This window comes from Planococcus citri, chromosome 3 (genome assembly GCF_950023065.1).
Source record: "Planococcus citri chromosome 3, ihPlaCitr1.1, whole genome shotgun sequence".
Lineage (NCBI taxonomy): Eukaryota > Metazoa > Arthropoda > Insecta > Hemiptera > Pseudococcidae > Planococcus > Planococcus citri.
Window position 1 is genome coordinate 66,135,931 of NC_088679.1, and position 18,269 is coordinate 66,154,199.

Here is an 18,269-nt window from a genome sequence, read left to right on the forward strand (position 1 = left end):
TGAACACTAAGTAGGCAACTCTTACTACATTGTTTCTCTTCAAAATCCTATCTCCAGTTTCGTTAAAATCGAATGCAAAACGTAGGTCGTAGGTAAATTCAAAATACAAAAATGAACTGCTGTAATGAATTTTGAAATTTCATTTATTTTTCAATCAGTAGACTCATTTTTTGAAAATTGTAATATTTTTCTGTTGTTTTGTTGCAGGTTCGACTGCTAACTTAACAAATTCAGGTACGTTGATGCTTATTCAATCTGTCGAATTTTTTCGTTTTCTTATTCTTTTGTTTTGCTTTTTATCGAATCATTTGATCGAACGTTCAACTAATTAATACACAAAGTCATCAACATGGTAGAGAGATGAAATTTTCAAAATCTTTTTAATATTGAGCTCTTCGATTCAATTGCAATTTTATACAGATTAAAAGAGTAAACTGTCTTGTCGCTTTTTACATTCGTAATATTTTATTTTCCTTCCCTTACGAGAAAGAAAAACACTCGTCTAAAGTAGGTAGTTACAGTATTTCGAGGGAGAAAAAGAAGCAAGAGAGTAAAGTTATGTACCATTAATTCGAAATTTTCAAGCTCGTTGTATTGTTTTTCTTTACTTTATCGAGTCTTTTCAATTATTCATAAAACTTGCTTGATTTTGACATATTCTCGCTGTACGCTGGTATTACGCGATAACTCGTAGACGAGAAAATTCTCCATTAATTTCATTGTCCGAAGTACAATAAGAGAATTTAACGTTTTGTTGGTATTTTTTTTTCTCTCAATTTCTTCTATAATTTCTTATGCTCTTGAAGTGTTTCGTCGGAAACGTAAACGTACCTTGTTTCATGAACTCAATTTTAATGCTTCTCGTTCGTTCGGTTTATGCATTGGAAATTAAAACTCCCCTTGCCCACTCGATCTTATACGATAGATGTAAAAAAAACGACGAATAAGAACAAAATTCGACGTTATACGGTTGGAAATGAAGAATCGAGAACGTTTTGTATTGAAAAATTTGGACAATTCGACGACGTTTTGTGTTCGTATTTTGTTAATTAAATTTTCAGCTCGGAATTACACGATGAATTCGACGAGTTGAGCGTCGAGTACGCGAAATATTGCGAGAATTTTATGGAAAAATGATGTTTTTCCAGTTTATAGTATTGTTGTATTATGTACCTTCTCTGCAGTTCGATGTACTGTGAAAAATGAACGAACCAGTAGTTAAAAAAGTTCTAATTTATAAAACTGTTTTGAAAATGTGTCCTTAAATCGATCGAATGATGGTGCAAAAATTTACTCAGAAGGATAGAATAATTAAACGCTGAAATACGAGTAAAGGAAGCTGAAAATTTTGAGATTTTTTTTCAACTGGAATTTTTTTAGGACTCCTGAGGCTTTTGATGTAGGCAATTTTACGTTGATTGTTGTTAGTGTAGCTGTGTTTGAATTACAAGAATGTCCAGAATAATTTATTAGTCTCATGTAATTTAATCTCGTGAATGGGAGTCGCAATTTTTAGGGAGGGGGAAGAGTGAATGATAAGGCTCTAAAGTCTCGTTCAATTGACCATTTATTACCTTATGTTTCCTTTTACCCCTTTTTTAATGAATTAGTTTCCCAATTATTATACCTACCTTAAGAAATTTCATAAGTTACTCGTATTTTTATGGTATTTATTTGCAATCGAAATTTCATCTTTTTAATTGGCATATTTTTAAATTTTTTACAGCTTTATCAGGATTAGCGAATACTGCGGCAGCTGGTAAGTAACGTTACGTTATCAGGCAAATGGATAAATATTTATTTTTAATTATCGCAAGCCAGTTATAAAAAAAAAATAACGTTGAAAATTTTCCGCTTTCTTCGTCCTTTTTTACGGTCAATCGTTGTTGCAATTTCTTTTGCGAATTTTCACTAAATGAAAAAAATCATATCGGTTTTATTTACCCCCCAAAAAAAAAAAAGATTTCATCGAATTAACAAGATGCTAAAAAAATTTTGTGTGTGATTTACAGCTTTACTGGGAAAAAAAGCATCTGGTAAGTTGGAGGTAGTGTGCTTGAGTTGGTAGAGTTTTTTTTTTCATTTTTCGATTGTCTTTCCTTTTTTTTTTTTTTAGATATACAATTTTTTTTTTTTATTAAAAAGTGTTTCTTTTTTTTTCTCGCATATAATTGGAACTGGCGTGAAGCTTTGTGATTTTTTTTTAAACATGTTTTTCGTACTATATCGATGGTGTTCATGGTGAATGATTTTTTTTTTTTTTAGTTGATAAAGTTTGCGGGATTTTTTCTTTTATAATTTCTCATTTCTGTGTTTGATAAGCTTTTTCGAGTATGTATTTTTTACTACGCGAGGTACTTTTAGCTGGTTGGTGGGGTGTTGTAAAAAAGATGGGAAAGGTAAATTTCGGTGGAGAGTTTTTTTTTCTGAGTGGAGCCATGAACACCTTTGAGGCTTGCTATATACCTCGTAGATTGAAAATATGTATTAAGGTGTGTTGCTAAGACGCGAGTTACTTAATTTTATACTAATTTCATTTGTGTTATTTGTTTGGATTAACAACGATGAATGATTGAAAATTTCTTTGTGATGGTTTGGTTTCTATTATTTTTTTTTTCTTGTTCGGGTTTTTGGGTAAAATTTGAGTTTTTTTGGTGTGTTCGTGGTGATCGAAGCGATCTCTCGATTCTCTATATGATTATAGCTTTTGACTGCATGGCTTGTATGTTGACAAATTTATCATCGTTTAAATTTACAATTGTGCCTTGGTCGAGCAAATTAGGGTTGATAATGCGAATTGAACGGAGTTGTTGGCAATTTTTGAACAATTTTTTGCGATTTGCCATAAGTTACTGTGATGGGAATCGTTTTTTAATCTAGTTATAAAAATTATGATGGAATTAAGTAATGTGTTTTGTTTTGAAAAAAAAGTTGAAATTGATGGAGATGATTTTTGTATACCTTACCACTATGAAAAAATGGCAGAAATTACGACTCTCAAACAGGACCTTGAACTGTGTATTAGGAATGAATGATAATAAATTCGATGAGAATTTTTTTTTTATTATTTTCTTCTTCGAGTGGAGAAAGGAAGATGATCAAAAATAGTAATGAAGATTACGATCAACATCTACAAAACTGAACTGATCACTAGTGCAAGATGTTTTATGGAATTTATTGCATGTTTTGTTTCTGTATTTGTGTTGATTAAGAATTTAATCTTTTGAAACTCAAATTATTTTAAACCTTAAATTTTTTCTGTAGTTTTTGAATGTCATCTTAGGACGAAAATGTACTATACAAATGGAAAGCTGGAGCCTTTTAAACTCTGCGAAAGCTCGAGAGTTCAATTTTTTTGAGAATTTTTCACCGGAAGGGGGTCACGAGGGGAGGAAGTGCCAAAAATTCTCAATTTTCTTGATGAACTTGCATAAAAGCCAATTGAGTTGAAGAAATTATAAAGATGGTATTGATGATGAAATTTTCCTCAGTAGTGATGATTTCCAAAATGAGAAATTTTTCAACATTTTCATAAGGGGGAGGGAGGGAGGGAGGGAGGGGAGGGGAGGATTTAATTATATGTGAGTAATTTTTGATTATTCTTGTAATTGATTCGAATGAAGAATACGGGTGCGGTATGGAAGAGATGACTTTAAAAATTGACACATCATGACCATTTGGAGAGAGATTTGGGAAAAAGTGGTAGATGACTCAAAAAATCTGGGGGGGGGGTGGAGGATACAAAATTGAAAATTGCAAAAAAAAAAAGGTGTGAAGATCCACTTAAAAAGTGGAAGCTCAGTCTTGGTGAGGGAAAAGGGGGTCACCGAGATGATTCGAAATCGTGAAAATAAGCATATAAATCTACTTTTTTTAGCTTTGAAGTGGAGGGGAAGGCACTAAAAAGTCAAAATAGCCAAAAGACGTATCTAGGAGAGGACAGGACATTCTCTGAATGTGCTTGCATTTTAATTTCACTCTCATGGTTCCAGATACGTCAACTATGGAAATCAAATTATACCCTTCAAATGTAAATTGGTACATTTTGCAGCAACTTGCACATTTTTGAATGAATCAAATTCTGATTCTATACAAGACATATGTTGTACCTTCATTTTGACACCTGAAACGAAATATACATTTTGGATTTTCATCTTACTCCAAGGCCCAAAGGCATGGAAGGAGTTCTTCATCAGATGGAATTGAAATAGAAAGCTTTAAAATGGATTTGGTGTTACACAAAAAGCTTCCTAATTTTTGGTAACCAATACAATATTTTTCAAAAATTGTGATTTTGATCTTATCAAAAGGGAGTTTCTTCACGACATGGGATCACAATGAGTTAAAAAATACATTCAGTGCCGTAAAAAACATATTCCTATTTTGACATGAAACTCGACATTTTTTTTAAATTTTGGATTTTGATCCCCCAAAAAAAGTTTTTTTTTTTGTGAAATTGGGCGAAAATGAGTTCAAAAAAGGATCCCTATTTTGATTTTTTTTTCTCACCAATCTCACGAGTTCCATTTTTGGTACTCTTGAATTTTTAATGTTAAAATTAGTCTAATTTTGTCTTACCCAGTGAAAGAAATGAAAACATATGACATGTGCAAAGTCGACGAAAATGTTCTTCTGGGACCCAGTGAACCTATTTTGGTGAGTTCCCAACCCCTTCCCGCCTCCGATCCCAAAATTCCGATGGAGAGGATTAGTCTGTTTTTTTTTGTTTTATTTCATTTTTAGGAAAAATCTGATTAAAGGTTGTAGAAAAATTTTGGACACTAGACTTGACTAAGAGCACTTTTTTTTTTTGATCGGAGGTAAAATTCAGAGATTTTCAAGAAATGACCAATTTTTTGAATTTTTTTGATGACTATTTCAATTTGATAAAAAACGAAAAAGTGCAAAAATTGTTGTTTTTTTTTGTTTTGGAATGGATGTTGCCCTGTCATATTTTTCTTTTTGCAAATTTTAAAATGTTGAATTCCTAAAAGTTATTGAAAAATATTTCATCAAAATAATTGAATGAAGAGAACGAATACCATTTTTTTCAACGCTGACTTCATAATGTATATTATTTTTAAAGTAAATTTTATTAGGTCATCTTACAGTTCTGTCACACTTGATTTTTCCCCTAAAATTTCATACGTTTCATAATAAATTCCTGGTTGTCTCTTCGAGATATCGAATAATTTCCTCAGTGAAATAGCAACCTAAACTACACTTGTGCATTGGTTTGCCGAGCCTACAATCTGAAGGTGCCTAATTGCAGGGATATTTGATGTTGATTTTTCAAGGTTGCACAACTCCTTTAATTATTGTAAATGGAGATTTAATACGATAATGACGAATTGCAGAGCATCATTCAAAAAAGTACAAAAAAGGTCCTCGTCAATTTCATGCCAAATTCAAAATTGAAGAAGTTGTGGTCTGTTGAAAATTTTCAAAGTATGCTGGTATTGCTGGTGCCTTGAATTTTAGGCTTATGCGAAACATGAATAGAATTTAATTCTTAAAATTTTGAATAGTCTATAAAAATGCAATCCTATATTTTTCCTAAAAAAATCACTCGTTTTAAAAATTTTGTAAAATTGTATTTTTTTCACTTTTTTTTTGGTTTTCCAAATTAGTTGAAAAGTTGGGTACTGATTTGAAACTCCTGGAGTATCACTATATTTAACCACCTAAAACGGTCGAGAAGGTACCCAAAATATGTACTAACCAAAGTTTTAAGTTCCAAAGTTCATTTTTAGCCTTTCCAAAAAAAGTTGAAGTTTCTGGAGAAAATCAAAAAATTGCTGGAGGCTCAAGAATCATCCGAAACTACTTGAAACGATCGAGAGAGTGTCCAAAAAACATCGATCAAAGTTGAATTGATTATCAAGCTCATTTTGGGTTTTCCAGAGTAATTCGAATTTTCTGAAAAAATTTGAAATTTTGCTGGAAGCTCTAAAATGTGATTTTCTGAGTGAGGTAATCGTCCACAATGATCAGACGATATTTTGTGGAAAAATTCTATCGTTTTATTCCTTCTAGGAAGATTTAAGTTTTTTCACTTTTTCTGGTATTTACAAAATTGGCCAAAAAATTTTTTTGTAGTAATTCAACTTCTCTGTAATATTTAAGGAGTTATGCAACATGAAAGAATTCAACATCATTCTGATACTCGTCACTTTGCTCCTTCTCTGTCCAAGAGTGGAAAATCAAGCAGCACTTGTGTAGTTTGGGTTGCAGTATTTCTAAGCGAAATATTCAACCCTTCAGCAGAACACCCTGAATATATGCATGAGAAATGATGAGAGGGAGAGAGAAGAATTATTCGATTTCAAGATTATCGTCTTAGGGGAAGAAATATCTTTAGACGACTTGAATCAAATTTAAAACTTTCGTCTGGTGGTTGTCCAAAAAAATGTTTTCTCTCTGTAGTGATCGAAGCGAGTGAACTCATTTGGATCATTGGTAAAAGTATTTTCTCAAACGTAATTCAAGCATGTGTTTCTCATCTCCATCAATTTCATCGTTAAAAACACTAAAAAAAAATCACTCGAATCGTCTCATATTCAGCTAATTTGCTCGACCATAGGTCATTTACCTAATTGAGGAGGTGGATAGCAAAACGCAATAACTCCAAAATTACGAAAATTGAGTTTGATATCTATCCTTATGTAAAATTCAACGGGGAATCCATTCCCGGTGTCAGATTTTGTCCATCAGTTGAATATCATAGCGCAATCGAGGAAAACAAGTCTGATTTTAGAGCTAAATGCATTGAAAAATGAGATTTTGTTTGCAAAACGCAATAACTCCACTACTTTTTATACATTTCAGTTGCGCAGATGTGGTAACACTGTTTTTTTTCATCGGGTGGGTACTGAAAATCGTTGGGTAGGAGTTACTTAAAAAAATGGTGCTTTCGTTGCCACTCTCTGAATGCCATATCACACACAGGAATTGTTTGAATTTCACATTCCATTTTTTTAATTGTTTTTTATCGAAAATTCTCGATTAAACATCAATTTTTTCAAATAAAAAATACGCTTTTTTGCAGAAAAACACCAAAAAAAAAATTTTGCGTTCAAAACGCAATAACTTTTTTTTCTTTTCCTCACTGTGCTTACCCAGGTGACCGAAATTTTGAAATTGAGTGGAAATTTTATTTGTGGCACCTTCCCCTTTCATTTGACACCAATTTCGGAACTCGACCCCCCACCCTTCCCCTCCTGACAATTTTTCCTAATTTCCCAAAAAAACCAAAAATGGAGTTATTGCGTTTTGCTATCCACCTCCTCAATTGTACTACGTATTAACGAGAGATGTACGAAAATCAGAAATTTTTGAAAAAAAAAATCACAAACGAATAAAATTCATAAAATCTCGAATTTACTTAGCCTATGTTGTTTAATTGTTTTATGTCTTAACCTTAATATCACATGTATGGTGATAAATTTTATAGGATTATTAACGAGCAATGCAACCCCGTTGAGTGCTCTTACATCAAACACCGCAACATTGAATGGTTTCACCTCTAACACTTTGTCTTTATCTGAGCTTTCTGGATCTGTACTCGGTTCAACGAATATCAGTAGAGATATAGGTAACTTACATTTTTTTTTCCTTTATACCGATTTAATAGTTTAGTTCGGTTCTGACGGTACATATGTGGAATTCTCGTCTCAGGGAAGTTTTTGGTTTATTCAAAAACCAAAAACTTCTCGCTGACGAATTCCCAGGTGAAAGGAAACCCTCCCCTTGGGACAGAAAAACTAAACTAATCGCTGTTAAAATTATATTTCGGGGTGTTTGGAATGCGGCTGTATTTTTTGTACGCTGTGTTTTTTTTTTTTTTTTTTTTTGTTTTTTCATTCATATATATGGCTTACCCCGTAGTACGAGAACAAAATTTTATGTATTGTGTGTGTGTGTGTTAGTGAGTGTTCGCTTTATTGTAGTTTTGTTTTTTTTTTTTAATTACTCTCCTTTATAGTGTATATTAAGAAGTTCATGCATTCGAGCTTTTTTTTATACTTACGAAAGCTTTAGCTTGTAATTTGATCGTACGTATTTTTCCATCATAAATGTTTATTAACAACCTCTTTATTTTTGTCTTATATGTATGTACGTATCTGTGTCTCTGATTCGGAGTCAGTCTCCCGAATATTTTTTTCGATTTTTTTTTTTCATTCAATCATTTCGTATGTTGTATCCGAAATATTATTATAGGATATTTACCTACGCATCGAAAATCCGAGTATAGGAAAATGCTGTGTAATTTGTTGATTTTGATTTTTTTTTTTTTAGTAGCGTTTTTTTGAGAATATTTTTCGTTTGCTTTTTGGAATTTTTGCAGCAATTAATGCGGCAGGAAAGCAAATTGAAGGGCCGGTGGGAGCAAATTTGTTTATTTATCACTTGCCCCAAGATTGCACTGACTTGGATTTAGCGTCTATGTTTACTCCTTTTGGTACACTTATATCGGCTAAAGTATACATAGATAAAGATACAAAGCGCTCCAAATGCTTCGGTAAGTTTTTGTTTCTCAGTTTAACAATTTCTTCTTCAATTCTTTTTTTTTTTTTTATTCTCGAACGAGTTTCACGAATCTCGTATGTACAACGTATTTTTACGGTAGGCTGTTCGGTCGCGTTTTCGTAGCGGTTCGTCGTTATAGCGCCGTGTCGATAGTTCGAGTGTGATGGCGCGAAATTGCAGGTGATTTTTTGGCGAAGGATCTGATATGGTTAGGGGGAGGGGGTGTTGACAGATGAGAATGGAGGATGAAAGGGGTTGAGTTTTGAGTACGTCAATTGTGAGGTTTTGAGCGAGTGGAAATGGTTTGGAGGAGTGAGAGGAAGGGGGAGGTGGGAGGAGTGGATTTGGATGATTTTTCTAACGTTTTAATTTATCGTTATACGTTTTTTTTTTCTTTCAAAAGTGCAGGTTTTGAGCATGAAAAACTTGACACATTTTGAAAAATTATATTATGGGGGGGGGAGGGTCTTTGAGTAGCCCAAAGATTAAGGTTCAGTCCTCATATTCATCGTCAGTCTTGCAGACATGTCGAATAATTAGCTTAAAATTATCATAAAAGGTGTTTTTATCAGCTGAAAGAGACTCCTCGAAAGCAAGATGGCACAAGTTTTGGAAATTTTATGCTTTTTTGAAGGTTTATTTGTGAATAGTTAGTTGGAATGTTCTGAAAACTCCGTAAATCAAAGGTCACTCAATTCTTATTTTTTTTTATTTTATTTCATTTTTTTGAAATTTGAAGGCCACAATGTTTTTTTATTTATTTTTTTTGTGGGGAGAGGGAGACTTTTTGTGCAATCTAGGGGTCTTAGATTCAAAAAATCAGCGCTTCTGAAAACCTATCAAACCACAAGTCACGTGAATTTTTGAATTTTTTTCAAATTCGGAAGGATACCTACTTATTTATGTCAAAAGAATAAGCGAAAATTTGAAATCAGGCTCTTTGAAAAATTCTAAAAATCATACGCTACGAAGTCAACTGCAGGTGGATTTTAAGTCGTTTCGGAGCCTCCAGCGACTTTTTGAAAATTACTAGAGCCTCCAGTAGATTTTTGAAACTTGAAATTTCCCAAAATTTCATCAAAAATGGAGATGGAAAACCGAAATTCATTCTTCAAACTAATTTCAATACGCTACAAAGTCGACTGCAGGTGGCTTTCAGGTCGTTTTGGAGACTCCAGCAACTTATTGAAAATTACTGGAGCCTCCAGTAGATTTTTGAAAATTACTGGAGCCTCCAGTAGATTTTTGAAACTTGAAATTTCCCAAAATTTCATCAATAATGTTGATGGAAAGCCAAAATTCATTCTGCAAACTAATTTCCAAACTCCCAAAACGACTTGAAATCCATCAGCAGTCGACTTCGTAGCGTATTGAAATTAGTTTGCAGAATGAATTTCGGCTTTCCATCTCCATTTGATGAAATTTTGGAAAATTTCAAGTTTCAAAAATCTACTGGAGGCTCCAGTAATTTTCAAAAAGTCACTGGAGGCTCCAAAACGATTTCAAATCCACCTGCAGTTGGCTTCGTAGCGTATTGAAATTAGTTTGCAGAATGAATTTCGGCTTTCCAACTCCATTATTTGATGAAATTTTGTGGGAATTTCGAGTTTCAATAATCTGCTGGAGGCTCCAGAACTGCTCAAAACGGTTTGAAACAGTTTCCAATCGATTCGGCATGTCGAAAATAGGGTATATCCCAAATTTCAGCTTTCTTGGTCAATTTGGTAAAATTTTGATTTTTCCCCTCATTTTTGGTCTAAATTTGATTTTCAAAAATTCACCAAAAATCGAAAAAGGCACTTCAGCACTTGAAATTTTGACAGATGATAAATTTTCCCCCGATCTTTCGATCTACTTTTGTACGGTTTGAAAAATTTCCTGTAAAGTCCTATGTTGGAACGTAAAATCTGCGATTTGTGCTGACCTGTTAATCAAAATGGCGGTCATTTTGTAAGTAGGGCCACTTTTTTTTGAGGACACGGGCTAGAAATGTTCCTTAGGACTCCCCCTTTGAAAAAAAAAGTTGTCCCGGAGGATTGACGAGGAGGGGGAGGGGTGTGTAATAGATCCTTATGCGGGTTCCCCGACTAAATCGTTGGGCTTTGAAGACTTCATATCGTAAAAAGTAGGTTGATTTTTTTTTCAAATTTAGTGACCCCTATTATGAAGCTTGGGGACTTCGTATCAAAAAAGTAAGGCTTGAAAAACTCATAAAATCATCGGGTCACACGGTTTTGTCAATTTTTTAAAAATTTGTGGCCCTTATTGTGACCCTTGGGAGGCTTTGTAACAAAATCTCCAGCTGCAGCTTTAAAAACCTAAAAAATCATTGGTCACTTGATTTTGTCTGATTTTTTAGAAATTTGGGGGCTCATTTTGGGGTTTGAAGAGCTCGTGTCAGAAAATTTGAATGAAATTCTTCATCAAAACCTCTAAACAATCTGTCACACAATTTTTTTTGTTTTGTTGAATTTTTGGGTCCGTATCAGAAAATTAGATGGAAATTTGTCATCTGCACTTCTGAAAACGCAGCAAGTCATAGATCATAAAATTTTTAAATTTTTTTTTGAATTTGAGAGCTCATTTTGAGGCCAGGAGAGCTCAAATCAAAGAAGTTGAAGGAATTTCGTCATCAGTACCTTGGAAACCTGGAGCCAACCATAAGTCACATTTTTTTCTATTTTTGTTCTGAATTTTGGGGTCTGATTGTGAAGTTTGGGAACCTAGTATCGACAAGTTACATGGAATTTGTTATTTGCACATCTAAAAACTTAGCAATGTCGTAAATCATACGATTTTTTCGTTTTTTTTTCAAATTTGGGTGCTTATTTCGGAGTTTGGGAAGCTTGTGTCTAAAAATTAGGTGGAAATTCGTTATCAGCACCTCTGAAAACTAAGCAAGTCATAGGTCACATGATTTTCTCATGTTTTTCAAAATTTGGGGGCGTATTGTGGGGCTTGGAGGGCTCCTACCCAAAAATTATATGGAAATTCGAAATCAGCATCTTTGAACATGAAGCTAACGATATGCCACATGCCACATGATTTTTAATTTTTTCTCAACGTTTGACCAAAATGGGGAGGTGGGAAGGTAGGCAAAATACAGATTGAAATTTCAGGGAAATTGTACTGCCACTAGAAAATGGTTTAGGCTTTTTAATCTCCGTTTGCATTTTTAGCATAAATTTTGACCTTTGAACCCCCCCCCCCCCGAGTCTATGAAAAATCCTTCAACTATCGAAAAATGTAATATGCGTATCGAATTATGGGTTTTAGACGACGCTGCTTTCAATTTTGAAACTCGTTTAGCCCCAAAGGAGGAAGTTTTGGAGCCCAGAATCTTGAAAGTACGACATGGGAGTCAAAATTTGGGTTTCCAAAAAGTTTCTGATTCTTGTTTCGATTATTATTGACCTTCAAAGCAAAAATTGATCTTGCAGAAAAGTAGTTGGGGCCCATAAATTTTGAAAAATGCAACATTGGTGTCAAAATTTAGCTCCTCTGGTGTCTTTGGGTGGTCCAATTTTGAACTATGCTCATTTTTTCATTAAATTGAAAACTGAAACAATAACTAATCCCCTAAATGAGTAGCTGGGCACCAAAAATTTTGAAAAACACAACACGGGTGTTGAAATTTAGCTTCTCTGGATCTTTTAGAAAACCTACTTTCGAATCGTATTCATTTTTTCCCCCTAAAAATTAAAGACTTCTAAAAAGTTTTTTTTTCTGGAATATTATTATACGATTGTTTTATAATATATTTCATTTCACGAAATCACATCTCTATTTTACCTTTTCTCAACTCACCCGATATCATTTCGTTACGATTGAAAACAATTTGACCCACTTTCGTACCATCGAGTCGAGATTTTCGTCGAAAAAAACTTTCCTCCTAAGTTCATTCTACAAGTTTTCCAAATATTCAAAAAATTTCTCGGCTAAAAAAAAGTAAAGAAAATCAGGTAGGTAAAAGAAGCACGATAGAAAAAAAAAGGCCCAGAGAACGTGTCTAAACCGAAGAAAATTACATTTCGAACAACTTTCGTCGATATGAAATTTTTTAAAGAGGTACTTCACTCGAAATGAGGCGTCTACGTTCGCATACTCGTCTATACCTAACTCATATCATGAGAGAAAATTGATACTTTGGTATCTTGTTCAATGTTCAGTGTTCACCCCTTCGATAACGCGAAGCTGCAACTTATCGTGCATGATTTTAATTTCGACGACGTTTTTTCTCTGTCTCTTTATCTCTCGCTGTGTCAATGTGTCTAGTACTATGGTGGGTTTTTTTATTTTTTAATTTAATTAATACGGGTTATCTCGTACCTATACGATGATTTGTCAAGTGGTGAAGAGGCTGGCAAGGCCAGGGGGTTGAGAATCTCGTGTGTATTGGTTTGAAACACGTATTCATTGATATCAGATCCTTCGCTGGCGTAATTTTTTTTTTAAAAATCGATCGCGTTTTTTTTTCAATGTACTCAAATCACGAATAAAAAAATTCAAAATGAAAAAGATGTCAAAATTTTTTAGGAAAATAATTTTTTTTGTATTGTGTTATTTTTCGGGCTAAAAATTAACCTACGCATGGGTCTGTGAAAATTTTTGTACGTATATTTGGCTACCCCTGTTTTTTTGCGTATTTTTTTTTTCATCCCCTAATGCGAAAGTATATGCGCTGAAATTGCTGAATGCAAATTTAATACTATGTCAGGGTAATCAATGTTTGGTTTATGTAATCAATTGTGTTATGTTTATTCGTATTGTCCGATATTTGTTCAGTGTAACGTGATTTTGAATTCGCCGTCACATAAAACTGTAAATAAATTTTTAATCAGCGCTTAAACTACGATGTGTATGAAATTAATAATGGTGGTGAGTCTTTTTTTCACCTTTTTTTTTTTGTACGTACGTTTCTTTTTAAATTAAAAATATAGCGCACTATACGACGTTGTGTTTGTATTGAATATTCGATTGATACTTGGATTTCTGGGTTGTTTTTTTTTCTGTTCGCATTTGTTAAAGATTTAAATTGAATTTTTTCCAAGTTTTTTTTTTCAAAACTTGCGACTGTCGAATGTTCTGTACTGCACAATCGTCGTATATTATTAGTTCACTGTGTAAAACTGTTTAAATTTTTTTCTTTCCTATTTCATGAAACTAAAACCAAGTATGCTTTGATCATCGAAGTACCTATACGAGTATTGCGGCGTAGATGGATATAATATGGTGTGTCGATGCGTAATATGCGTATATTTTATCGTCATAACTATAGTACATATCTACTTATTCGTAATATGATTTTTCCTCCTTCCTTTCTAATGAACTACTACTGGATTCGCATAGGTATAATTAAATATCGCCTGCGAGGATTATTCGGTGTATATGTCTGATTTTGGACGTGATTGCAAAAGTATGTACCTAGCTGTAGCTACCTACGTACGTTCTTCATCTTTGATGATTGCACCAAAGTCAGACGAGAGGGATAGAGTAAGGTATGAGGAAAAAAAATTATCATCTAGCGATAAATACGATTATTATTACGAATAAGTCGAGAGTAGAATTTAGAATATATACGATTACTCGTATATCGTCGTAATAACATACTGTTGGGATATTCACGAATGCAGCTGGCCAACGACGACGTTCTGCTCTTGATTCTCTCTCTGTCTCTGTCTAACTTTGAGAGACTCGTTGTAATCATGTGACAGCTCACGAAAAGTGGACTTATGTGCATATTCTCGCATCGACTCGCTTAAACTGTTTAAATATCGCTGCAGGTTACTTCGATGATTAAGAACGACAAACTACTGTTCTTTTTTTTTTTTTTGCTCTCTGTCTGTATCTGCCTCTGTCTCTCTCTCTGTTTCTCCATCATGATGTAATGTGTAGCAACGAAGAAGAAATGGATAAAATATTAAATTAAAATGCAGTTTCATGCGTAAGTATAAATGTATTAGGGTGGCTATGTCGAAATTTACGATGGTTTGGTATTTTTATGGTGGTCTAATTGTCTGTTTTTTTTTAAACTAGTCGTATAAAGGAAGTGTGGTATACTGGGGTACATTTAAGTGAATTTTACTGATTATTTTTGTAGGTGCATATTGTAGGTTGAAGAAAATTAAAATTATTTTTTCAAATCTTGGTGTTTTGATGAAATTTTTAGTCAAATTTTCGTTGTTCTCCTTCCCTCTTCTCCCTCATTCGATCAATTTGTTCGATCTTTTGCGACAATCCGTAAAAATTTTGCTTAATCACGGTCATTTTCGAGAATGTTTATTGAGTATTTAAAAAAAAATATTGGTATTATTTTTTGCTGATCATTTGGGAACCATTTGAGAATCCTGATTTCAAATTTACTTAATTAAGGTTTGTACGTATTTTTGAAGTGAAAACGTTTCAAAAATCTTTGGACTACGAATTTTTAGCTGTCCTAATATTTTTCTCTTGATTTTCAGACAATTTTGAACTTCTAAAAAATAGTTTTTGAAAAAAAAATTTTGCTGTTAGAATCGTGATGTTTTTTAAAAATAGAACTGATTCTTAACAGGGGGACTTTTTTTCAAACTTGAGAATATCGTTTTCAGTATCATACTTACAGTCCTTGTCCCCAAGTTTTCAGAGCGTCATCCAGGAGGGGGGGGAGGTAGACCTCTCCGAAAGTAAGTTTTTCACATTTTTCCCCAAAAAAACGATGAGGGATAAATCAGCAGTTGAGTACGTTCACCTTTGGTCAGTTTTGATCATGAGCATTCTCCTCGTAAGAGTCATATTTTTGGAGAAAAATGCAAAAAACTTATTTTGGGAATAGTTTTATCCCTCCCCCCTCTCCTCAGATGACCCTCACTATTTGGAGATGGGGAGTTTTAGTATGTTACTCGGAATGGTATTCCCTCGATAAAAAAATCCCCCCCCCCCTGTTGGAATTTTTCGGGTTCCTCAATAAAAGGTCTATAATGACGTCATGATGAGGCTATGGTATTGACCTTCCAAAACTAGATTTGAGAATTTTCAACCAATTTTAAATTGTCCAGCGACATTTCAATTTTCTCCATAAATTTTTAAAACCTCAATCAAAATGTGGAAATTGATTTGACTCGCAATTCCATCAAAGACAGTGTCAAAAATTATGGTCGAAATTTCACAAAAAAAAAAAATATTAAAAACTTTGTGGATGAAAAAAAAATGCATGGGGGGAGGGGGTAAGAGGATTAATATTCGAAACGAGGTCATCAGAACTGATTCGTTTCAACAGAGTTTCTCTTCATTTTTTACACGCAGAAGCATTTTGATGAGAAGAAATAACATTATTGGAAAAATGATATCTTTAGTAGGTACCTACCCCTGATTTGGAAAAGAAGATCAAAAATTAATGCACAAAAAAAATTTCAACTGAAGAGAAAAGAAAAGTAGAAACAGGAGATGGAAAATCGATACCACGAAAAAGGCGATGATGAAAGGTATAATTTCAAATGGTGGGAGAAGATAACTAATATCCATTCTAACTCAATTAGATCATCACTCAGGACTGATTTTTTTTCAAATCATTTTCCTGCTTTTTTTTATCAACCTAAAATCATGAAAAAATTACATCCACCTTTAAAAAATTGAAATTTTTACTGGATTTTTGAAAGTCTGATTGAGAAAAAAGTAATGGAAAATTTCTTCTTGTGGTTTTGGTGGATTGCAGTGATTATTCTGCATCCTCTTCGTGCAAATTTTATTTCCTAATAACGTTAATTTTTTCAACTTTTTTAGAATTTTGGAAAAATTGTATAAAAATGCCACGTTTTGACTACTAAAAAAGATGCGATTGAGTCAAAAAATGTTAGGTATAAATTGTTTATTTTTAAAAATATTTTTGTAGGAATTTTTTAAATTTTTTGTCTTGGTATTAAAAGTTTTTTTGGTTCTCTTATTCGAAATTAACGTTGCAGTCTGAAAAGAATGTGGGAAGCGATTTTATTTTTAAATTCATTTCATTACTTGTTAAAGTTGGGGGGGGGGAATCCATTATCCCCCTCAATAAATTTTTCTCAAATGTTTTTTCTTATCAATATTCCTCGAACGACCATTCCCCCGAATGAATTTTCTCAAGTAAGTACTTTATTTCTGCAGATGAGAATTTCTTGCAATTTTAGTCAGTGATAAAACAAAACTTGGGATAATTTTGCCCATAAACGATTTTTTTCTATCATTTTTTTAGAAGAGAAAATTTTTTATCGATTTTGGCAAACAAAAAGTGACATTTTAAGACAAATTATGACAAAAATCTCCCAGTTCTTTCTGGGATTTTGGCTAAAAAAAATCTGGATTTTCTGGCAATTTTTGATAACAAACATGTTTTTTTTGGTCATTACTGTTCTTACAAAAAATAGATTTTTTTGCAACAAAATTCTAAAAGTTTTACTTATTTAAAAAAAAAAAAAAAAAAAAAAACACTTTTTGGCAATATTTGATACAAAATCAGTCATTTTGACATGAGATTTTTCTTATTACAAAACATAATTTTATTTTGATATAAAAAGTAGGTTTTTTGAATTTTTGCAAAATAAAAAAGTCTTCAGAAATTTTTGCAAAAAACTTAATTTTTGCCCAATTTTGTACATTTGGGATTATAATGTAGTGTTCGGGAAAAGTGGATCCCAGAAATCGACTGTTTGAAAAAAATGGCAATTTGGAGGAGGGGGGGGGGTAATCCATTCGAGGAAACGCACTCATAAGGTACATATATTAGGGAACCGCAGGAAGATGAAAAATAAAGAGACAATTTCAGTGGATTTTGAAGCTGTTTTTTTCATCATTATAATTTAATTGGTGTAAAAAAAATGTTGTTTACAGAGTGGTAAGTAATCCATTCCGTTTTATGTTAGTTTTTGAAAAATTCCACTCGAATTTTCATTTTGAAGCTTGGATGTTGGGAAGAATCTCATGTTTTAAGGCATTCGAAATTTAATTTTGCAATTTTCCAACAAATCATTTGAAATTTACGATTTTTTTTTTTTGAAATTTGGTCGTATGTTTCTTTTGTTTGCTTTGGAGTTTTGAAGTTTTAGTTTTATTTTTAAAAGTTCCATTTTTTTCAAAACCTTGAGTACCCCACCCCTCCCCCCAAAAGTGATTCTTGGGTGGTTAAAAATGGCCAGAAAGTTCACTTGATAAACTTTTTGAAATTGTCTTTTTTGACTCGACATTTTTACTAAGGAGCTACTCGAAGTATTCGATTCAGATTTAAACGAGAATACGATTCTTGGGAAGAGCATGATTTGAAACACTCGAAATCAAAATCTCAGCTGATGAAACTAATTTTTATATTTTTGACGAATTTCTGAAAAACTAGATAGTGTTTTTCTCTTTCAAATTTATTCATTTTATTATTTATTTTTTTTAAATAAAAAATAATGGAAATCCATTTTGAAGCCAGTATCGACTCCCTTAAAACCGAATTCTACCATAAAATTATAAGATAAATTCAAAAATTCTGGAAAAATCTAAAATCGTTCTGAAGGATTCAGAATGACGGTAAGTAATAGAATTCGATTCGGCGGTAGTCGATTTTACGTTAACAAGAATTGAATTTCCAATTTTAAATTCACCAAAAATTCAAAAATTAATTTGGGTTATTGAAATTTTGGTTGAAAATTGTCGAGTATAAGGGAGGTAGAGTTGAATTCGAAAAATGTTCCAAGCTCCAAAATTATAATAATATTGAGTGAGTTTCGGTCGTTGAGTGGTAG

General features: G+C 32.9%; 1 protein-coding gene across 16 annotated transcripts in view; it reads left to right on the plus strand.

The window, feature by feature from the left end:
• bru1 (bruno 1) overlaps window positions 1-18,269 on the plus strand; it is a 323,289-nt gene that overhangs the window by 297,396 nt on the left and 7,624 nt on the right. For 5 of the 16 annotated variants that reach the window (XM_065353887.1, XM_065353886.1, XM_065353892.1 and 2 more), the window contains 5 exons: window positions 208-234; window positions 1,727-1,759; window positions 2,013-2,036; window positions 7,454-7,594; window positions 8,348-8,521. In XM_065353887.1, coding sequence (XP_065209959.1) covers window positions 208-234; window positions 1,727-1,759; window positions 2,013-2,036; window positions 7,454-7,594; window positions 8,348-8,521 — 399 coding nt within the window. The remainder of the gene's footprint in view (window positions 1-207; window positions 235-1,726; window positions 1,760-2,012; window positions 2,037-7,453; window positions 7,595-8,347; window positions 8,522-18,269) is intronic. The other 11 variants (XM_065353894.1, XM_065353896.1, XM_065353898.1 and 8 more) reach the window with 9 other exon arrangements.